The sequence below is a fragment of the Rousettus aegyptiacus genome, unplaced genomic scaffold, assembly GCF_014176215.1.
Source record: "Rousettus aegyptiacus isolate mRouAeg1 unplaced genomic scaffold, mRouAeg1.p scaffold_m13_p_9, whole genome shotgun sequence".
In the NCBI taxonomy this organism is placed as follows: Eukaryota; Metazoa; Chordata; class Mammalia; order Chiroptera; family Pteropodidae; genus Rousettus; species Rousettus aegyptiacus.
In genome coordinates, this window is record NW_023416312.1 from 2,085,525 (window position 1) to 2,109,338 (window position 23,814).

General features: G+C 42.3%; 1 protein-coding gene across 4 annotated transcripts in view; it reads left to right on the forward strand.

The window, feature by feature from the left end:
- The window catches only part of FRMPD4 (FERM and PDZ domain containing 4), a 455,926-nt gene that overhangs the window by 421,788 nt on the left and 10,324 nt on the right, over positions 1–23,814 (forward strand). For all 4 annotated transcript variants that reach the window (XM_036227302.1, XM_036227304.1, XM_036227301.1 and 1 more), the window contains 9 exons: positions 20–124; positions 2,547–2,654; positions 7,102–7,233; positions 9,345–9,464; positions 15,138–15,274; positions 17,989–18,115; positions 20,350–20,439; positions 21,017–21,199; positions 23,166–23,304. In XM_036227302.1, coding sequence (XP_036083195.1) covers positions 20–124; positions 2,547–2,654; positions 7,102–7,233; positions 9,345–9,464; positions 15,138–15,274; positions 17,989–18,115; positions 20,350–20,439; positions 21,017–21,199; positions 23,166–23,304 — 1,141 coding nt within the window. The remainder of the gene's footprint in view (positions 1–19; positions 125–2,546; positions 2,655–7,101; positions 7,234–9,344; positions 9,465–15,137; positions 15,275–17,988; positions 18,116–20,349; positions 20,440–21,016; positions 21,200–23,165; positions 23,305–23,814) is intronic.

Here is a 23,814-nt window from a genome sequence, read left to right on the forward strand (position 1 = left end):
TTTCTTTTTTTTTTTTTAGTCTCCCAAATCAGCATTTATTAGTGCTGCAAAAAAGGCCAGATTAAAGTCCAACCCAGTCAAAGTGCGCTTCTCCGAGGAGGTCATCATCAACGGCCAGGTGTCGGTGAGTTGACAGTCGCCTGCTTGGGACACAGAGAGAGTCACTGAGACACTGAGCAAAGCCAGTACCCCACTGGAACGATCAGTCAGAAACTGGTGGTTAGACTGGACAGGGGTGTGGAATCTCAGGTGCATAAAGGTCTTAAACAATCACCAGAATCTGTAGGAGCCCAGTATTTCCTTGAATGCTTCCAGCGTTAGAGGCCTCACTATTTTACATAGGAGTCTTTCTGATTTGAGGTCGCTGACATAGCCTCCAGTTGAGTAAATTATGGCTCTTTGAAACTTCTGCCTATTTCTTCCCATTCTGTTGTCTAAGCTTTCTTTCATTACAGCCTTTTATGGGTTTTGAGAAAGGTATTGTGTTTCCACTAATTTTTTTCCTTACAACTAATCAAACTGGAAAGAAGTAAAAATGATAGAAAACTTTCATGTATGCAAGCAGAAATAAAATGATACTGCCCATCAAAGAGATATTTCCATCAATAGGTTTTGATAGAAATCATTTTTGCTCAGACACATAACCAATCTTCAAAGCAAATAACACAAACATTAATAGGATACTTTATTTTCAAATTTTTCCAAAAGAATCTAGCATACTGTTTTTAATTGTTAGAAAGCTGTCATCTAACACACTAATATTTTTTCGACCTATGAAATGCCAGATTTTTTTGGTTGCAGTTTTGCTGCTGCTGTTGGTGTTATTTAAATAAACTTATGAAGGTAAAATCTCATCCATGCCATGCTTGTATGGGTCACAGACTCTTTCCTGAGTGTGGTCCTAGGTCTGAATTTGAAGATGTACTCCTGCACATCCAAGTTTCTTCCTAGCTCAAGCTTACTGACCTGCGTCTGCCCACTTGGAGTACAGGGAGTCAACTGGCCAATCAAAGTATTGTGATGCTTTAGGGAGGTAGCCCAAGTCTGACATTGGGATGCCCTGTGAGCATCTTTGCTGTGTCCTTATCCTCCCAATAGCCATCTCTCATCTCATCCCCTCTGTACGCCCCCTCCCATTCTGTCATACTTACCTCATCGGACCCCGTCTCTCTGGGTGCAGTTATCATACATTACTATTTCAGAACAAGACTGTCCCAGATTAAGGCTGGAAGAGTCCTGTCACAGAGGCTTCACTGTGTCACAGAAGGTCATGTGAAACTTACCTCATCTTTTATCGAGCTTCCGAGCATGAGATTAGGCAATCAGTTTATGCATCTGCAGAGAGAATATGACTGTAGAAGCTGCTGTGGCAGTTTTGCTTTGTCCCAGGAGAGAGCAGGCCTTGTTCGAGGCAGCTGGTGTGTGAGGACAGCTCTGAGAGGTCGACCATCTCATGCAGCTCCCGCTGCCTCACCACTGGCCTGTGTATGGCAGGGACATTCAGTCCCGTGTCTGCTCCTCAGCCTTTGTGACCATCTTCACTTCCGGTCTGCTCTTGCTCTTCCAAATCACTGCGTGTCGTTTCTTCTGGACTTGTTGCCAAACAGACTTAAAGAACTGGGTAGCAGGAAAGTCATGTGTTAAGTCCACAGGAGTGGGAAGCAGAGGGAGGAAAAGTCATTGAAAGAAATAGACAGTGAAAGGCGTGGAGGCTGTTCTGGAAATACTTAGGGACTGAATTCTCATGGACTCATCCCCTTCACTCCCGAGACTTCAGGACCAACTACACGTGGGTAATGCAGTTTGCTCCAAGGATTCGTGGAGCTCATCCAACATATCTTCTTCCAATTACAGAGAAAACTCAAAGGAATGCATTTCTGTCGTTTACTTTGGGTTGTTTCATTCATCTCTTTTAGAATTATTTTTAAATTATGTTCTGTTTGTTATAGACTTAATGTTTTACTCCATTAACACACTAACCCATTCCTCGGATCCCATGAGTTTGAAGAACATTCTTAAATGAGCTCAAAATCGTTTCACAAAATAACTTGACATCTGAAGCTGATTAATGCTTGTAGTTCACTGTTACGACCTCTGCCCGGTCCAAAAGGCATCGCATCAAACATCATCACTGCTGTTTCTCATTCTGCTCGGGACATACGACTCTCCTAAAGTCTGGGCTTATAGTCCTAAACACTGGCTTAGTTACAAAAGAAGTATTTCTGTAATCCTGTTTTCCAATGGGAGACCTTGATTTAAAAATTAAAAAAAAAAACTCATCTGATTGATTTTCTGATGAGAAAAGTTCTTTTATTTGAATCCACTGAGTTAGTTGCGGCTAGAAAAGAAGAATTTTGCTATGAATAACTAAACTCGGGTACCACCAAAGGGACACTTTAGTTGGCCTTAGAGAGTTCAATTGTTTTTTGTTTTTTTTTTTAATGTCGTATTAAAATAAACTATAGATATGTGTGGCTGCTGCAAAGAGCAGAATTATAATTCAGCTGACTTAAACCTCTCCCTCTTGTTTTATTGTTGTTAAACAGGAAACAGTTAAGGATAATTCACTTCTTTTTATGCCAAATGTTTTGAAAGTCTATCTGGAAAATGGGCAGACCAAATCATTTCGCTTTGACTCCAGCACCTCCATAAAGGTAAGAGGTCCTGCCAGACTCTACCTGAGCACTGCCAGACAGGAAGTGAAAGCCGCACTGTGAGTCATGCGCCTTCTTTCAGAACTGTTTATTTATGCGATTTTTTTTGGTTTCTTCCGAGTAAGGCAGCGTGTGAATACTTAAAAACAAACCAAAACAAAAAAGCTTAAACTAAGAAGTTTCTGCTGTGCGCGCGTGTGTGTTGCAAAACAGTATAATACGCTATCAGTGATGAACCACTACAGTTAGTCATTTTAATGTAACTGCAGATTAATTAAAATAGAGTGACTGTCACCAAGAAGGCTTGGCACCCTGCCCGAAGCCAGCATGAGTTTTCAGCTATGTTAGCCACCAAGATTAAGATGTTAGCTGTTAATTGAATATCTGCTACTTTGGTGTCCAGCAAAAACAAGGGATAGAATAATGTAAAGATAACATTTACTTTTAATTACCGTAACCAATCTCATGGAAATGATGCATAAAAGGCAGAAATGAGGCATGCTTCTTAGGAGAAGAGGTGAAAAGAAGAGTCGCGAAGCAATCCTATTACAGTCATTCCCCCTTATCCATGGGGGACATGTTCCAAGATCGCCAGTAGACGCCTGAAACCACAGATAGTATACATGTATACATACATACATATATATCCTATTGATTTTCCTATATATACACATGCCTTTTTACTGAAAGGAAGTACTTTATGGCTTCTTTGTGGCGTAATCGAACAGCTGGGATCACTACTCTTGCACTTTGGAGCCATTATTAAGTAAAATAAGGGTGACTCGAACACAAGCTGCACGATGCTTTGACAGATGATCTGGTCGCTGAGATGGCTACTAAGTGACTAATAGGCGGGAAGCGTATAGATCCTAGAGATGCCGGACGGAGTGATGAGTCACGTCCCAGGCAGGACAGAGCAAGATTTCATTGCTCTACTCAGAACAGCACGCAATTTAAAACAATTATTATTTATTTCTGGAATTTTCTATTTAATATTTTTGGACCGCAGTGGACTGCGGGTAACTGAAACCACAGATGAGGGGGACTACTGTATTTCAGAGCCACAGGTGAGTTTGCGTAATGGGTATTATAACAAAGCATATAGGTTTTTCCTCCCATGCTTCCTTCCTGGAAAAAAAAAAGTACAGAGTCTTTTTTATTGGATAAAAGTATGTTCAGAAATTGATTGCTCCCTAATGCTCCATCAGCCTAAAATAGGCTTTCTTCAGATACATAGTGCAAAAGATTTTATTGAAGTAAAAAAAAAAAAAATCTAGTAATGATCTGTACAATAATGTATCAAGAGAATATCAACTCTATGTTAAAAATGTCTATCAATAGTCAACCCCTAATTCTATTTTTTAAATTAATCAGCATAAACCTTATGAGAGGAAGCCTTTCTGCAAAGGCCCACTCACTGTGCATTCCAATTGTCGTGATACAGGCAAGCAGCTTGTTTTGAATTGCCTTAAATAGGTAGTGATTTAGCAGGTAATAGAGCAGACAATAAGAGTAGATTGACAGTAGAGCATTTAAATCATCCCTAAATCATTCCAGATGAAATATTAACTTCCTTCATACAAGACAGCTAATTTTAAATGGTGATGACTGAAAAAAGTTCTTTTTCTTTATTCCTACTCAAAATCAATTATGGTGAGATGTTACTCTAATTATTGATCAGCTAACTTGGGGGTTGGCCAACTTTCTCTGGAAAGGGCTCAAGATAACTACTTTAGGCTTTGCGGGACATTTGATCTCCATTACAACTGCTCGACCCTGCTGTTGTCATAGAAAGGTGGACTCAGGAGGTCCTTAAGACCACTCTCGGGTTCGGCAATTCATTTGAAGGACTCGCGGAACTCAGCAAATCATTACACTCCGGTTGTAGTTGATTCCTGCAAAGGATGCAGATTGAATTCAACAGCAGAAAAAGGCACAAAGGGCAGCAGAGACTGGGCATAGAGCTTCAGTTGTCTTCTCGCAGTGGAGTTATGCAGACAGTCTTTTTCTCCTGGCAACGACATGTGACAGTATGTGTAGAGCACTGACAACCAGGGAAGCTCACCCGAGCCTTTGCATCCAGTTTTTAGTACAGATCGGCCACGTGGACGCAGCTGGCCACCTGCATGGCTGACTTAGGACCCAGCCTCTTCAGAGGGTGAGCCAATACCACGTAGCCCAAGGTCCTCACCATAGATCGCATTGTTAGTGCAGACTATCTGGTGTGGCCCAAGGTCCCCAGGTAAACGGAGGCCCTCCTATCAGGCAGGACACACTGAGGTCCTAGAGGTTACCTTCTAAGAGCCAGGAGTAAAGAGGCAAACCTCTCCTTAGGCAAGACGAATCCTTTGCTGCATGGACGGTACGTAAGTGAATGGGCATGGCCCGATTTGACCCCCATGCCACAGTCTGCAGGCCCCCGACCTAACTAACCCATAGAGCTGTATCATTATAGCTCCCTCTGACACAACGGCTTTATTCTGTGACACTAACTGGTCAGAAAAGCTGCTTACCATCGGACCTCCTCCCCCATCTGAAGATATTGGTAAAGACTTAAATGCATTTTTTTAACAAATAAATCTGAATTTAGAAGAGACTCCTATTGTTAATTCCCTCTGGCCTCTTTAGTATAGAAACCCACACTAGACTGAGTTTGATTTCCCTGAGGATGGCAGATGACAATAAGAAGATAGGAAACGGTGCGAAAAAGTTCACATGAAATTACAGTTATCTTATCTGGTACCTAACAGCCTTATTATCGCAATAGACACAGGCTGATAGGCATAAAATGGAAATCGTATAGTCATGAAAAGGATATGACACTGTTTTATAAGATTGCTAAAATTCTTGCTACAGAGTCACAATAGGAAAAGAGTAGTGCTATCGGTTTTTTCGGTATCCTCCCAGATGATTCGAGAGAAGGTTTTATAAAGTATGTGTCGCTACGCAAAGACTGGTTTTGTTTTTTCTGGGCCTTGAGCAAAAATTATGAAACGGAGAGTCTTTTGATGAAATTCAATAGAGTGAAGGCATTTCTGTTGAATGATATATTTTGGTGGTGGTGGGTAGGTGTGGGGATCTTCGTTAGAAATTGAAAAAGGTCCACAGAGAAGAGTCAAAAACTTAGAAAGATTGGTAAAAACAAAGAACTCTATGTATGGCAGGGTTTCTCTGTTTTGGCCTCATTGCTACTTTGGACCAGGTCATTATGGTGGGGGCTGTCTTGTGCCTTATAGGATATTTATCAGCGTCCCCCAATGCCTAGCATCCCTAACCCCGTTGTGACAATCAAAAATGTCTCCAGAAGTTGCCAAATGTTGCTATGGGGCAACAAAATTGCCCCAGTTGAATACCACTGCTCTGTAGGATTTTTAGCATTTGAGTGTAAATTATCTTGAAGAGAGAGCCTTGACTAGTTTTCAAGTGCACGGTAAGGGTAATGATTGAGGATGTTAGTTTTGCATCACAGGAAGCATGTTTGTATATGGACCACCTTTCCGATCATAAGTGTTTACTCCTTAAAGGACTGCTGTCAAAGCTTGCCCATTCTACCTCCCCCAGAGATTTAAAATAAATGCTATTGTTACAGTGCCCTAACTTTGTGCCCAAATGCGCTGCAATAGATGATTTCTGAGTGTCGATTCATTTAGTCTATGTATCAATTCAGAGGCAGGTGTTATTACCTCCAGTTTATAGATAGAGACACTGAGATACCTGGAGATTAAACAACCTGCCTTAAGCTGCACAACTAATACACAGCAGAGCTGAGATTAGAAACCAGACTATCAAAGCCCGCATTCCTTCCCACTAGCACACTGCGCTTCCAGCAAGGTAGGCTAGGGAAAGGCAGGGGTTTTGTAAAGGGCCAGATAGCAAATATTTTAGGCTTTACGGGCCACACGGTCTCTCTTGAAAGTAACCGCTCAGCTCTGCCAAGGGAGAACATGAAAGCAGCCGTAGGCACTATTGAAATAAATAGGCATGGCTGATTGCCAATAAATCTTTATTTACCCAAACAGGCAGTGGGCTGGACTTGGTACGCAGGCACTGTTTTGCTGATCCCTGGGATAGACCGCTTTCAGAGGTGTTCGGTTGCCACACCATTTAGAAGGAAGGGGACTGAACTGACCACACTGCACCATTTATTGACAGTCTTTCTAGATTAAGAGCTTGGGTAATACGTAAGCACCTCACACAGCTCTTCGCCCTGTGGCCCGTTTCCGAACTGCATAAAGATTTGGGAGTGAGGGAAGCCAGGAATGGGTGAGAGAGAAAAGTCTCATTTCTGTCTCTTTTGGGATCTTTGGAGCATCAAGCTCAGAAACCAACCAAAGGTATAACATGTAAAGATCTGAAGCCAATGTGTGCGACATTGTTCGGCCACGGTAGGTGGCACGGGTGGGCGGCCTCGTTTTTGATCGCATGTTGTCAATATTTCTTCTGTAAGGATGTCATCTTAACCCTTCAAGAGAAGCTCTCCATCAAAGGCATTGAACACTTCTCTCTCATGCTGGAGCAGAGGACGGAAGGGGCCGGAACCAAGCTGCTCTTGCTCCACGAACAGGAGACCCTAACTCAGGTGCGTGGGAATACATGCTCACGTGATCATGCTGCTGCTGAGAGCGGAGGCCGCCCCACCCCAGCACCCCACCCCCACCCGCCTCAAATCCTTTCAGTGTATTCACCCTACTACAGCAAGCGCCGGCATTAATAATGGATTTTACACCTCAAGGTGATATTTCCCTTTTTGTCAGTTTTTTTTTTCACAAACTGTCAGTTGGTCTCAGAAACAGATTTGTCATTCAAAGACTCAGCAGCCACTCTTTGGGAATATGGCTCTGTAGAATTATATTTTATATCATTGTAATGATTTGTTCACCTGTTTTGATAACTGATCTCTTGAAACCATTAAAAGAAAATGTTTCTGAGATCCTTTAAATCAAATTGAAATCATATCTCATCGTTTTAAGTCCCGAGTGTAGACTTCAGACTATTTGTGGCAGCCTGAAGTCCCCGCTCTAGCCCTGCCCACTGTAAACATGTGATCCACCAATGTGTCCCAGCTCCTGGCCGTCAAGATGCCACTCCCAATGTTCTGTGGGGAGACCAGCAGGCTGCATGCAGAGTCTTTGTTGGATGTATAAGGGATTTCAACAAATTCCTCCCGTGGAGGACACTTCGGGGATGAGGGAACTCTAGGCTCTTAGGTTCCTACTTTCCGTCTTTCTGCTCTCCTTTACCGTCTGCCATGGACAAGCAGCCCATAGCCGGTCCACTCAGCTTTGCAGCCCCACCCGCAGCCAGAAAGCCGGGTCAGTGTTACTGCCTCTTGCGATACCCAGAATGCCTTTAGAAGTAGGATGTGTTTTCCCATTGAAATTCTTCAACTCTTTGAAGTCAGCCATGTAAAGTGTAAGAATATAAATACACATGCACACACGCATGCGCATACCATGGGGCTCAATAAAGCTATTGCTGTATTTATTTTGAATTTCTAAATTGCGCTTCACCGACACTTATTGTTGCCAGATTTGTCCCCTGCATAAAAGTAGTTATGAGTACATGAAACCACACACACATATGCATAAAAATTACATACAAGCGCATAAAACTACAAGTAGAACAGCCATGTCGGCTCATGCCACTGGGTCTTAGTTTCATCGTGTTGAACTCTTTGGGGTGGGGCGGGGAGGCGTAGGGTGGGTGGGGAAGACGGAAGAGCTTTCACCTTCCTTCTTGGAGGCTGATGTCTTTTCATTCATTCAGCTTCGTACTAAGCACTCTTCATCGATTAATTCCCTTTTGCTGCTAAAGGAGTTAAGCTAACACCTAGTAGTTGGCATATACTGTGCTGGAAAAAAGGAAAACAAATCAAAATGATCCATGGTCCTTATCCCACAGGAGCCCGTGCTCTAGTTTAAGCAGACTGGAATGATGTCACGATGTCAAACGTTCTGGGTAGTTTGGAAACCTGTGGACTCCAGATTTAGCACAAAGGCTGAGACTTCTGTCTTCCTAGGGTCCAATGAGATGTCATCCAAGGTTGACACCGTCATGCTTCCCCTGCTGCACTCAGTCCGGAGTCTAATTTAGAAAAACCATCAGTGGTGGTATGCAGTAGTAAACTGTAGCGGGCGATCTCTGCGCCCCGCCGCTGGTCCCTTTCGTGCCGCCCACCCCCACCCTGGCTTCCGTGTGCTATCACAACATCCAGCGTCTCCTTCAGGGGGCTGCCCTTGGATTCCTGGCACCCATTCTGTCCAACCTAGAAGTTCAAGTCCCCTTGGGACAGCCCGAAGCCAATGACTTGTCTGTGCTCCTTTGGCTCAGGTCCCATGCCTCTGTGATACAAGTTACCCTCCAGAGTCCCCCAAGGGACAGACTGTAGCTAAGCCTTGCTGGGTACCATGTCCTTGCTCAGCTCCTCCCGCCTGCCCTCCCACCCCCGTTACCGGCCTCTCCTGGGAGCAGTTCCTGAGTAAGTCCCTTATCTGAGGGTCTGCTTCTGGGAACTCAACCTAAGTCACAAGGTCTGTGCACTTTTCAGGGAATGAGTTATCTTTGACAGATTCTAAAAGAACTTCACCCATTCCTTTCTTCCATGTCCAAGGAAAGTTGCCTTTGCTTCTGCATCCCTCGGCCGTTTCTCGGTCAACACTGAGGATTCTCGTGATTGGTCTGCTCTTCTAGGTGACACAGAGGCCCAGCTCCCATAAGATGAGGTGTCTTTTCCGAATTAGCTTTGTCCCAAAGGATCCAATTGACCTGTTAAGGAGAGATCCAGTTGCTTTCGAGTATCTCTATGTTCAGGTATGTGAGACTCTGCACATGCTTTATATGAATGTTTTGTGATAAATTAAATTCAGGGTTTTTTTTTTCCTGAATTCTTTAATTTGGGGTTTTCCATCCTCCTACCTCAGTCTCAATGCATTGTGAAATGATTCCATGGTGCTTTTTTTTTTTTTTTGATTTTGAAATAATTTCATACTTAGGAAAAAGTTGTTAAGAATAGAAAAAAAAAAAAACTCTGATATCCTTCACCCAGATTCACCAATGGGTCACATTTTATCAATGTCAGTGACTGCATTCATGCTCATTTACCCTCAAATACTTCAGTACACACTTCCTAGTACCAAGGACATTTTCTTATATGACCATTGTATAAATAACAAAATCAGGAAATTCCACATTTCTATTATCTGATCTATAGTTTATATGCATATTTCGCCTATTGTTCCATAAATGCCTTTTATATAGAATAGGATCTAACCTAGGATCCCATGGTCATATCACTTGAGTGCACTTAAATCTGGAACACTCCTCAGACCTTCTTTGGCTTTCAAGACCTTGGCAGGTTTGAGGAGTACCGATCAGTTATTTTGTAGAAATCTCACAATTTGGGTTTCTCTGATGTTTCTTCATGATTAGATTGAGGTTCTGCATTTTGAGCAGACGAGCAACACGAGTGATTTTGTGTCCTTAGTACATCATATCTGAGGCACGTGATGGCAGTTTGTCCCCATAATGGCAAGGTTAACTTTGCCTCTTAACTGCAGTGATGTTCTCCGAATTTGTCCATCCAGAAGTTACTTTTCCTTTTGTAATTAATAAGTAATTTGTGGAGAGTCTCATTACAACTCTCTTATTATCTTTTCACTTACTAGTTTTACTCTCAACCAACAATCCTTGCCTGACTCCATTATTACTATGGTGGTTGAAAATGATGATTTTTCTAATTCCATTATTTCTTATTCCTTTATTAATTGGTATTCTACTGTAAGAAAGAGTTTTCCCTTCTTCTTTATTTACTTATTTATTCATTCATTTATTTGGTGCTTAGATTGTTCTGAAATATCATAATATTAATTATAATGGAATGATTTATTTCAAGGCAATAAAACTTTAGGAAGACAGCATCCCTTGCAGACTGTATATCTAATTCTGGGATATAATTTTCAAAAAACAAGGCATCTAGAAATGAGAATCTTTGCTAGCTTTTCCCAATGGGAATTAATCCACTTGATATTTAGGTGGATTTCTCTATATTTCTCTATAACTGCGTCTTATTACTCTCACTTAAATTTCCACTATAACTACATTAAACAGTAAGAACCTTACCTGATGCTTAGACATCTAACATTAGAACTACTCAGAGAGGTTGTAAACGTAAAAATGTAACCTTCCCCTACAGAAAAAAAAAAAAAAGAGAGAGAGAGAGAAAAGGCAAACGTGAGACCAAAAAAAAAAAAAAAGATACCTGTTCGGCTAGGGATACCTGTCTATATAAGGCAAAGATTGCCGGAGCCATAAGTAAGAAATAAAAAGCAAAGAAGTAGGAAAGTAAAAAGAAACATTTGTCAACTCTAGGTAGTCGATATACTGGTATACACTATTCTGAATATTTTCTTGTATATTTCAAAGTTTTTACAACCTCCAAAAAGTTGCATAGGGAAAGAAACTAGGCAATAGATGGCAGAGACAAGATCAATGTCAAGGGTCAGGAATGGTGACATAAAATGGGACTAAGTCCTGGAGAACAGAGATTAAGTCAGAGAAAGAAGAAGCAGAATGTACCAGAACATTCCAGCAGATGGGGACCCTCAGGGAAAGGCTGGTTAAACACACCCTGCCTCAGTGGTCTTTGAGGAGACTGACATTTACAGCTCAGTAGGATATTTAATGTTTACGAAGATAAAACCCCATCATCAGGAAAAGGCAGGTCCTGTTCAATATACCCTGTTAATCAAGTAAAGAAATATGAAGTACACTTTACACCATTTTTGACCCAGAACAGTGACAGTGTCATGACTTGGGTTTTTTTAAGTGTTAAACTTTAGTCACTTGGACCTCTCAGCAATATCCCTCGTTCCCCAACGGGCCAGGTAACCCAGATGTAACTGCACAAAACAGACTGATTGTCGGCTGATCTGTTCCTACATCTTTCCCATATTGCTGCTGAGAACCAGCCCAAGGCTTTGCCGCAGCAGCTCAGATCTTGTGCTATGTTTTTAGCTTGTTAATTGCAAATAAATAGTTACAGGTTCCGGTCAGTGTGTGGCTGTAGACAGTGAGATACATTGGTTGTCGTCCTCTACAATTATATGCTTATCCCATTAACAAGATGATGTTTTAAACCCATTTTGCTCTGCTTCTCTTTTAAACATCACAAGCCCATTGAATTTGTAGCAGAAGAATGTGGTCGTGTGTGTCTTGGGGAGGGAAGACCTCTTAAGTAGACCCTGAGTACCGCTAAGCATGGTTCTGTCTAAGGGGTGTTCACCCAAGTCTAATGCAATTCATGGAGCTATTTCTTTTATAAAAGATGCATCTTTTATACCCTGGGACTGTCCTGAGAACAGGAGAATCTGTCCAGGGATACTGCCCTGGGACTAGCAGAAGATGGACATTTCTGCTTTTCCTTGGGTGTCGTATGGGTTGTGGATTAGCTGCTCCTTCAGTGAGTAGCCGGTAGGGGGAGCTGGAAAGCCACGTATGGTGAGCATAGAGACCAAAATTAAGCTACCATCATCTTATACATCTTCCGCCAAGAACAGCAAATGAGAATTTCTTGGCCTCACACCCTCTGCTTCCAAATGCCTTGGATCACAGAATGTGCAGTATGTCTAAAATAACATAGCTGTCTAACATAAGTCAGTAGGTCCGTAAATGGTGCTATGTGGCCATGTCGATTCGAAGGTACTACAAAGATGCAATAAAATTAGCCCAGAGAACAAGAGTAAGCGAAGCAATATATACCACATTACAAAGACAAAAATTGATTCAACCGAGCGGGCTAATAAGGACAGTGGCCATTGACCAGGTGAACTGTGACAGGGCAAAAGGTTTCAATAGTGATAATATCTATTAATTTCCTAGTCATTAATGGACCATGCGGTATTTTCCAGATTTCAGTATATACGATAATGGTAAACCCTAATCATCTAGTCTGTGTTAATTCATAATTAGAATGAGCTCTGCTGACATTTACCTGTCTACTATCCATTAAGAAAAAGATCATCACACCAATTAGTAAATAGGATAATACCTGAGACTACAACATGTTTTCAGACATTTTAGTAGTATCAGTTTCCTTTTTAGCATCTAACATGTTCATTATAAATGAATTTTTTGGAGGCCTAAATCAGAGTCTGTTGGGACCTCTATCTTAACAAAACAGTGACCACCACTTGCTTATGCAACTGTATGTTAAATAACATATTTGAGAGTAATAAAAGCATGATTAGTACCAAAATATATGTTAGACTTCACACTAATTCTCCAGGATCAGCCTGAACTAATTACAAAATGTAATTAAGTGACTAATCACCTTGATAAAAATTTCACCCAGAAGTCTGGTTAAAATACAGGAGATACACACACACACACACACACACACACACACACACACACAGTGTAATAGGGATGGGAAAAACCATTTCCAGTTCCAATTCTTAGCAGAAGTAATAGTGACGGCTCGCCTTTATGAAGCACATTCCATTTTATGAAACCTTTCCAGTGTACCAGAGACCTTGAGAGTTAGTTGTTGTTAACCAATTTTTCATATAAGAACACCGAGACTCAAGAGAAATGAAAGTGCCATGTTCAAGGTCATTGGATGAGTAGTTGACAGAGCCTAGGATCGAACCTGGGGCTTCTGTCTCTAAATTCTATGCTGAATTCCTGTTTCAAATCCCTTATGCAGTAGCAATCACAGAAGAAAGGGATTTATCAAAAAATTGATTCAAGTGCCTGTTATGGCCTGGCACTGTGCTAAGGGGCCTCCTCACCCTTATCCCTCCTGAGACTCTATAAAATGACCCTATCTGGGCCTCAACCTTGAGGTGGCCCGTTGAGGACAACCCTGAGCACTTGGAAATAACTGGTAAACCCAAGACTAGCAAAACAAAGGAGTAGCCTGAAGTTGTCCTCAGGACTGGCCTTCCGTCAGGAGGCCCCATCTCCCACCTCGTGTCAGACCCACTCCGACAAGGAGCTCTGTGCAAGCCTGGTAGATGTCATATTTTCAAGGGAAGCAAAGGTGGAAGACCATATTAGGGATGGAAGGGGGAGAGAATGGGACTTTAGTCTTTGGAATGAACAGACGGGCTGAAACGTAGCACATGAATAGGATGGCGTGCATTGCACAGCGACGGTACCACATGGATAAGTATTCTAAGCATCAATATTGTGTGCAGAAACCAACCACACAGGAGTACATTTCCTATTTAATAAAATCAATATGTGACGTCACAAATATGCTTCCCTTGGAAAGGAGGCAAACAAAGCCTGATAGCGTTTTCCATTCGAAATTATCTTGGAACAAGGTAAAGGATAAGAAAAAGAGAGTGTACGTATCATATTTTGTAGCCTCAAAGCCTAGTTTCCCAGAACAAACTATAAACACATGTGCAGAATGTGCTTAAGCAATGCTACGACTCAGCCCTTTGCTCCTAATGGGTGACAAGAATGTCACCCTAAAATCACTGGTGGTCATGTAGGACTTTACACTTGACAACAGTCTCAGCCACTCGTCTATCCAATGCTCACCACAAACTCTGTGAGGTAGGTGACTCCCTTTTACAGGTGAACGAACTGAGGCCCAGAGACATAGAATGACTCCCTCAGAGTCACAGCGGGGCAGTCACCACAGGAATGGATCGAGGATTTTACTCGCTACTCTTTACTGAGCGCGACCAATGCACTGTGATGAAGCGCTCGCTGTGCATCTCGTCTAATGCTCACACGCTAGGGTAGCTGGGCTGAATCCCCATCACACAGATGAGAAAATCGAGGCTGCGAGAGTTAAGTGAACTGGTCCGAGTTACCTATACAGGTCGTCGTTGGCAAAGCCGGGACCCAGAAGCAAGCGGGGTAAGTCCAGAGCCACTGCTCTCAATCGCCTTGCCGATTCTGCTCTAAATGAGAAGGAAGAAGAAGATGACTTTGACAATGGCTGCTAGCTCACAGGAGGGCTTACGGTTGACCAGGTAGAGTCTGAGGGCTTTACATTGTTAACTCATTTCACACTCACCACACCCTGTGAGTGGGGAGTATTATTATTCCTAGTTTACAGAAGAGGAAACTGAGGCACAGAACAGTTAAGGAACTTGACCAAGCTCACACCTATGCGAAGTGGAGGAACAGGATTTGAACCCAGGATTCCAACCCCAGCAGCCATCATGCCATCAGCACTCCCTGTGATCAAATGCAGCACCTGAGTTTGGAAATGTCATACCTTAATTCCTAATTATCTTTACAAAAAAGCTAAATATTTAAACAGTAGCTCGCTTGTCACTGGGTGTTGTACGGTTCCTGTGTTTGTGAGTGCAATTACACATTGACTTGGTTCCAAGCAACGCGGTGGAACTGTTGCCACACTTAGCCTCTGGAGTGAGGGAGGACATGCATGTCACCTGCTCCTCTAAGGCAGCGCTCTGCGGCCCATCCTTTGACAAGCTGCGCCCTCTGCTGGTCTCTTTGCAGAGCTGTAATGATGTCGTCCAGGAGCGATTTGGGCCGGAGCTGAAATATGACATAGCCCTACGGCTGGCCGCTTTGCAAATGTACATCGCAACCGTTACCACCAAGCAAACGCAGAAAATCTCCCTGAAATACATCGAGTAAGTGTTGACTCTGAGCCGTTTTGGAGACAGAGACGCTGCCCACTTAACACCCAAGTGTATTTTTGATCTATGTCTCTATTTCCAAGGTCGATCTTGTTTGTGGCAGGGCATTTCTTAAACCTGTGCAAAAGAGGTGAATGCGTGTTCATCTTTTTGGTGGAGGGGGGGGGGTCCATTTCTGACGTAATCTACTTTTAGAGAATCGTGGGTAAAATGAGGGTCATATTTAAAATGAAACACGTTTTTAAACTCCTTGGTTCCCAGCCAAGCTTTGGTCTCAGCGCTTTTCAGATATTAAGCTCTTTAATTCTCACAACATCCCTATGAGATCAGTAGGAATTTAGGTCCATTTTACAGATGAGCAAACCGAGGCACAGAATGGTTAAGTAACTTGCCTAAGTCATACAGGCTATTTGCTAGAGGGGGCAGGATTCGAACCCAAGCGGCGGGAGTCCACATTGCACTGTAGTTTATGTGACCATTTGAAGCGCCTGTGTTTAGAAAGTGGTCTGCATAACCTGAGAATACTTTTCAATGATCAAGATGCAATGTAAAAAGTGATGTTCTCAGTCGTAATCAGGAAGGGCGGCATTTATAGTAAAGAACTGTGACAGGGTAGGGCAGGGCGCCACACAGTGATGCTTTGCTCTGTGAATTGAATGTTATTTGGGAAGCGTGAGTGCCTTGTCTTGCTGAGTACCCACCCACGGCATCCGTGTACTGCCTCTTTGCTGGAGAAAATCCCTCTTCTTAGATAAAAGCAATGCATGTTGCCCTCAGTTGATGAGTCTACTTAAAGGTCATCCTTAAAAAGAGAACACTTTGTCGCCCAGTTTGTATGCTCCCTTTGGCAGGTGATTCAGTACCCTAAAGCGGCCATGCTTTCCGAATCCTGCCAGCTCTAATGCTAAGAGAAAAGAACATTCATATTTCCAAGTTCATGGCAGGGCCATAGCCACATCTCCACGTAACACTAAAAGCCTTAGCATCCTTTCTACCTCTACCTCCTAGAGGTGTGCAAGCTCATGAAACCCCCACCTTCCGATCCATGGGCCGTTCCAGCCATTTTAAATTACACAGTGCCGGGCTGACCACCAGGGGGCAGAGTGGCTTCTTGACAGGCTCATGAGCCTGTGTTGAGAAGGATTAGAGCTGACTCCAACCCATTGTTCTTGCAACTCTGTTCCACGGTTGATGAGGAGGGACAAATCCTTGTATGCTGTTTGAGAACCTCAGATCTTCCAGTCTCAGTCCACTTATTTCACAGGGGGTTTATCTTTCTTTCTCGCCACACATTTCGTGACTGTAACCTCATCCACTCCCTTTTCTGAAGTTCTTGGGGGGATAAAACTGGCTCCCATTTGAAAAGGTGGCCTGCACAACTCGAGATGACTTTCAGACAACTGAAACGCATTTCTGTTCCTACTCTCTGTACCTGGTTGAACATGGTACAGGTCAAAAACCTCCAGAGATAACTAACTAGACTAAGAATCTTGCAGTCTACAATAATGGTCTCATTAATTAATTCATTTACCCAGAAAATGTTCATTGAGCATTTTATATGGTATTCACAGTGGAATAGTAAAAAGTACTAGGAACTATAAATTATAATCTCAACCGTCAAAGAACTTGTGATCGGATTATAAAGACAAAACATAAAGATATGAAAAGTAATGATTTAAATAATGATACAAGTAGAGTTACAAAGTAGCCCATCAGGAGTGCCAAATGATGGATAGAGATAATAACTACACGTTGAGAAGAAAGAAGAAAATGGTGATCACAAAAAACACAATCTTAACTAGTGAAGAAGACCATGAATAGTCAAGTAAGGGAAGTCTGTCTTTCTATCCTACTCTGGAGAGGTTTGGAGCAGGAGAAATAACCAGAACCTTCTCAGTGGTCTTCATATAATTTAGAAGACATTGATTGGGCATGTGGTCAATAATGATAGAGTTCTTAGAATTCAAAATATGGAAACTTCTTAGGATAGAGTGTAGTCATTGCTAGGGAAATGGGCTCCTAGAAAAATATGTATATATATTAACCCAGACCCATTTTTTTCTTGTATATTCACCTTTATGAGATGTTTTCACCTCCGCATCAGTACCACACATGCTTAAGGGTCATGAAACTTAGCCTGCATCTCCACCAGCAAGAAATGTTGACAGAAGAAGTTAGGTAGATGTGAACGGGCTGGGAGAAAAGAGAATTGTATGCTTCCGGAGAGATAGCCACTGATGAGGGAGATGGGGAGGGAAGAATGGTTTGGAGGGATGAAGGAGTTGCATCTGTCCTCAGAGAAGAGAGGAAGACATTGCGTGAGCAGGCAGGGAAAGGTGAAGATGAAAATGAGCAAAGGGTGGAGAGAAATTGGTGTTGGAAATACAGACTCAGATATCGGATATATGAATGAATTCTAAGAGACTCAGAGGAGGGTTGGATAAAATGCCTCTTCAATTTCCATGGGTCCCTTTGCATTCTCTCTGGAGATGGAGGAATATGTTTCTTTTAAAATGCAAACATATGTACTAAAGTTCAAATAGTGTTTCTGGAGTGCAAATTCAAAGTCGCTTCCCTAATTGGGGGCTTGTCACCATTCCCTACCTTGCAAAGACTTCATTTGTTCCAACAAACATCAGAGCGCCATTTTGTCTTAGAGAACTCATAATCACAAGAATGTGAAATTAAAAATATGCTCTTTATTGCAGAAAAGAATGGGGATTAGAGACTTTTCTTCCTTCTGCTGTGCTGCAAAGCATGAAAGAGAAGAACATAAAGAAGGCACTTTCACACCTTGTCAAAGCAAATCAAAACTTGGTACCACCCGGTAAAAAGGTATCACATTTGCATCTTAATAGAAAATGGATTTTAAAGAGAGGCTTGCATGCATTTTTTAAAATGTTTAAAATTAGCCCATGAATAAAATACTTAGCACCATATTTTCAGAAGCAGTAACACTGCCTAATCTTTTATTTCTTTTAACTATTAACATGTTTCTAAGACTAGTGAAAAATAAGTATTCTCATGGAAAACTATTTATCTCTTGCAAAGTATAGGCTCCTTAGTATATGGTGTGGTGTGTTCACGTGTGCATGCAGGAGAACCTTGCATACCCTCTGATTAGAGGATAGAGTTGCAAGATAATTTTACATTTCCATCATGCTCTTACTTTCCTTGCAGACCAGATGCCACACGAACTAAACCAGAGTTCTCTACCTCAGCACTATTGACGTTTGGGACCAGGTCATTCTTTGTTAGGGAGAGGGGCCATCCTATGCATTGTGAGATGTTTAGCAGCATCCCTGGCCTCTACGCACGAGATGCCAGTAGCACCCTGCGCCCTCAATTGTGACAAACAAAAATGTCTCCAGACATGTACCCTGCGGAACAAAACCACCCCAGGTTGACAGCCACTGAGTTAAATCTTACTTTTGGGGAAAAAAAAAATTTTTTTTTGGTCATTCACCATCATTAATGTTAAAATCTCTTTTTAAAAAATCAGGTAGAATAAATACCGAGGACGTTTTGAAATATGTTCTTGGTCAGAATAGAGAGCTACGTTTATAGGTAATAAAAAGCCAAGGGTTTCAGGAACCAGGAAAATAAAGAGCCTAACATTACTAGACCTAGAAAATTGAAAGGGGCCTGACAGCCCAGCATTTTCCAGCTGATAATGGCCGTGGAATCTCGTGTGACTCTAATACAAATCACTGTTTACTTGGGCAATTCTTTGGTCTTAGGATCTGATTTTCAGTAATTTGTACTGTCTAAAACGTGCTTATTTCTATTCCCTCCTCACCCCGTGGCTTTTTTAAAACAAATAATCAGGTTCAACCTACCATCGACACCTTCGGCTTAACTTCCCAGGTGATGTAAACAGTCAGCTAACAGAAATCTAGCAGGACATTATGGATCAAGATTTTTTAAAATTTCGGTTCTGATTTGCTCGAAGCTAATTTCCTTTAATTAACTTGATAGGATTTTTTTCCAAGCCTGGCTCCGCTGGTTTTGTAATAATTTGGATAAGTGCTCTAAGGTCGATCTATCTACCTACCTATCATGATTCTTCTATAAAGGTCATTCTTTCTAGCCAAGAGTGAGTGGTTTGCTTTTAAGCATGATTTGCAAAGTGCTTTGGGTTTTTGAAAGAAGTAGGATGGAAAAATAGTGCTCAGTAAGATTTACATAAAGGGTAGGGCACTTAGATGCAGTTAACAAACGAGTTGGTAAATTCATCTGCAGTTGAAAACAGAGTTTTACAATCGTTGCTGCTCGGTGGTCTTCACCTTGTTGGAAAATCTCACCCCCAACAAATGTACCTGGCACATTCAGTACGAACCTTGGACATTTTTTTAATCAAGTGCTTTTTTTATGACTTGGGAGTCTACATGTTTAAGTCTTTATACACATAAATTTTATCTGAATCAAATGTTATTTGTCAGTCTTTCATGAAACTCAATAGATTCTCGTAGTTGAATAAAACGGGGACTTATATAGCAAGTTCGACCATTTCCACAGTGATTGGATCCCAGAAAGTTCATTTTCCCTAAGAACTTACAAAGAATAAGAAGCTTGAGATGGGCATGCAGAGCCTGTTTCAGGCTTCATATAGATTGTAAGTGTGTGTTAAAATCAGCTCCCACAAACTCCCACATAGGTAAGTCTCCTGTGTAATGGAAGAATGTATAAAACCCACCTTTGTCCCTAGTTGCAACTGGAAAGCACCACTCACTTCCTGAAATGTCCCATGAGCAGACGTTTCTGTGGAAAATGTTATCATCTCGTTCTCACTTCTTGTGTGCGCTGGCCCAGCACGTTTGGACTTATGAGTCCCCCACACGTTTTCTCCCAAATAAAACTACTTTAGTCTGAGCAGCCTATTGCAGCCCTCTGTCAGGAAACCAAATACAGAGCAATTTCCTTTCATTCTTCCGAAGGGTCCTTGTCACGCCCCACCCATTGACAGAAGAGAGTCATCCTTCTAGTTCGCCCTTGTCTTCAGCTGGTCTCCAGCAGGAAGAGAATCACCCCCATGGAGCTAACACCTGAGTTTTCTTTTCTCTCCTCAGCTCTCTGCACTGCAAGCCAAGGTTCATTATCTCAAGTTCCTCAGTGACCTTCGGTTGTATGGGGGTCGTGTGTTCAAGGCAACGTTAGTGGTAATTTCTTTTTCTTGTTCTTTCTGTGAAGCCATGGAGGCCTACAAAATGTCACTGCATAGGCTGTCTTGAATTAGCTACCTTCGATGACAAGAAAAAAATCCATCTGTGAATCTTTTCATGCCTTCATTTCTAATTGACTGCACCACAGTCTGAAAATAGCAGAAGAAATGTTAAACTAGATAACACCAGTGTGAAATGTCCCAGAAAAAAAAAAATGAGAAAAACCAAGAGAGTCGATGCACTCTGACGATGGCCTCCCTTTAAACCATTGGGCCAGAAGTTGCTTTCACATTAAAAAAAGAAAAAAAAAATCCTCATTTGTAAAAGCCCCTCATGATTATGAATATATATGCTATGATAACATTTACTTTCTGCATTATTCCTAATTTATCAGAGCCTCAATGCAGTCATAGATTTGTTTTTTTTCCCCTAATTAGATGATTTAGTACAATATAACCCAGAAACACTTTCTAAAGAAAATTTACTCTCATAAAAACATTCTCCCAGGTCCAACTTTGCATGGCGCGTCCGTCAGAAGTCGTGTTTTTATATTTTGTCCACGTCTCTTTCTCAGCAGGCAGAAAAGCGCTCGGAAGTGACTCTCCTGGTCGGTCCCCGATATGGCATAAGCCATGTCATAAACACCAAAACCAATCTGGTGGCTCTTTTAGCTGACTTCAGCCATGTCAACAGGATCGAGATGTTTACTGAGGAGGAAAACTTGGTGCGGGTGGAGCTCCATGTGCTGGATGTAAAGGCAAGTCCTCCAGGTGTCGACACGGGGCCTTGATTGGAACAGTTCACTTCTGATAACACAGCTGATATTTACAAAGCAGGCAAAATCTCAGTGTGTGCTGAGCATCACAGGTGCGATGTGGTGTAGGAAAAAACATCTACCCGACTCAGGCCCGAGGGCCCTAGCCCTCGCTAGACGGCTATGTGATTTGGGGACAGGTTGCTATTCTCCTGGGCTCAGTTTTTTTCATCTGTGCATGAGACAGCAAGTGAGTTCATTTCCAAGGTCCCTTCAAGCTCCAGAACACATGAATCGTAAATAGAGAGGAGGGAGATTTTCCCAACTTTGTTTAGAACTCCCATTCCCTTTTGTTAGATTGGGTCCATATGTGTTTATTCTTTTGGAAAAGCTGAGTATTTTAGCCAATCTGTCTTTTTGTGCTGTAGCAGTTGGTACTGACCGAATATCTATCCCCAGCGAATGTCATGGCCATTCCATTTAAAACAGCAATCTGAGACTGCCCTCAAAGGATAAAACTTTCCTCCCTAAACAAAGTTGACAAGACATAATCCAGGTCTCCTGCCCCCTCCTTCTTGTCCCAGTAATAGATGAGACTCTGGACTTGGGCAGGGTTGATGTGTCCAGTGTTTCTATGGAGATGAGGCACTGGACCTGAAGGGAGATGATGATATCACAAAGAAAACAGTGTCAACCAGGAGGGGTGCTCTGGGAATGGTGGGGAGGACTCACTCCCACTCGGGTGGTTGGGAAGAGCAGATGATAGGAAATGAGACTTCGATAAAGGGTCTACACAGCAAATCGGTGTGCTCTTCAGCAGGAGGAGATGACAGTTAGAATGTGGCACTCGGACATGTTGGCCATGGCTTATGGGATTTCATGGGCTGAATCCAGGGGGCTCCAATTGACCTCATAGCAAACTGAAAGTGCCAGAATAGACTTGGAATGCCAGGCCCAGTCCATGACCCAAGATGCTGAGAACAAAGTGTCCATCATGGAAAAAGTAGGTACATTGGATGCAGTCATCACAGACCTGCTAACAAGGATAATCCATCACCAAACAGAAGTGGGCAGCAAGACCCTATTGATGGTTTCCCGCCCATACAAAAGAACTGTGAGGTGGCTTGACGGAAGACCTCAGTTGAAATGGATGGAAAAGGCAGTTCATCAGGTAGTACATGAGCTTTGAATGGGAAGTTAGATTCTACCAGCAGGAACCCGGCCAGTGTCCCCAAACTGGGATGAAAGCAAGAGGCCGACTGTCTCTGCTTCTCTTGGTATCTACTTTTATTTCCCTCTTACTTTATCTCTCTTTCAACAATAACACAACAGCCACTCCACCCTCCCTATAATTTCTTCAGTGGAACACTTCATTTCCCTAGATGCCCAAGACCCACGTCCAATGATACGGTAACCTCATTGTTTCCAGAAACTTTTAGCCAGACTTTTCTCAAGTCCCATCTCTGTTTCGCCCTCCTGTGAATTCACAATTTCTTTTAGAAGCATCCTCTTCTTGGATCTCTTGGACACTTTTCACTCAGTTTTAGCAGTAATTTCCACTTAATTTTTACTTTTCTTCGACACTAATTTTCATCATGAACCCAAACTTAATCTTCCTGTGATTTTTCAAATCGCTGGTTCACATCTGGGAACTGACTCCTTAACTATCACTTTTTATAAGGTTAATAGTTTGGGAACAAAAGCAATGTTGTTATTTTTTTCATATCAAAATGACTTGGAAAAGATTCAAAATGTCTAGGCTTTCAAAATAGTGTCACTTAAATGTTTTTCAGTAAGGCTCTCTTTGTGTTACGCCTGACTTTTTTTCCCCCACGTGTGTTTCCCCCAATTAAATCGTTGCTCAAAAACTTCTTTCGTTTACATTTGACAGGCACAAATGGAGCCATTGTCACCTGAGGGAAGTTATCGAGGAGGGTTGGCTTTAACCAAAACATTCTCTTTCCTATAGCCCATCACGCTCCTGATGGAGTCATCAGACGCCATGAACCTGGCCTGCTTGACAGCTGGATACTACAGGCTACTCGTGGATTCCAGAAGGTCGATATTTAACATGGCCAACAAGAAAAATGCAAGGCCCCAGGAAACAGGTATTCTTTTCCTAAATTCATGAGGCACTGACTCCCGCCCTTCCCCACCCCACCTGACAACAATAATGTTTCTTGAAAAGTTAAAATCATATGCATTTAAAAAAATCTAGCGTCCAAATTTAACACAAAAGCCTTCAAATACATCCTCTATGGTATGATTTTTTTTAATGAAATGCATCGAAGGCAGTGATTTGATGACACTGAAGGGAATAAGCATCAGTCTTTCCAGCTGAGTTTTACCGCCTTGCTCACAGAGGTCAGGATGCACAGAACTAACAATGGAGTGCCTAGTAGGAGGTGTGAGCCCTCAGCCTTAGGGCTTGTCCTTCCTTAGGGTGCCCTAGACCCTGATACCTGGCTCCTCCTCCTGTGTCAGACTTACCTCCACGATTCTGGGAGCTCTACCAACAGGAGACCTGGGAACTGCCCAGCACTCAGACATGAGTCTCTAGAGGGGACCCCACCCCGGCAGCCATCTTAGCTCTGTTCTTGGAGCATGGAAATGGCAAA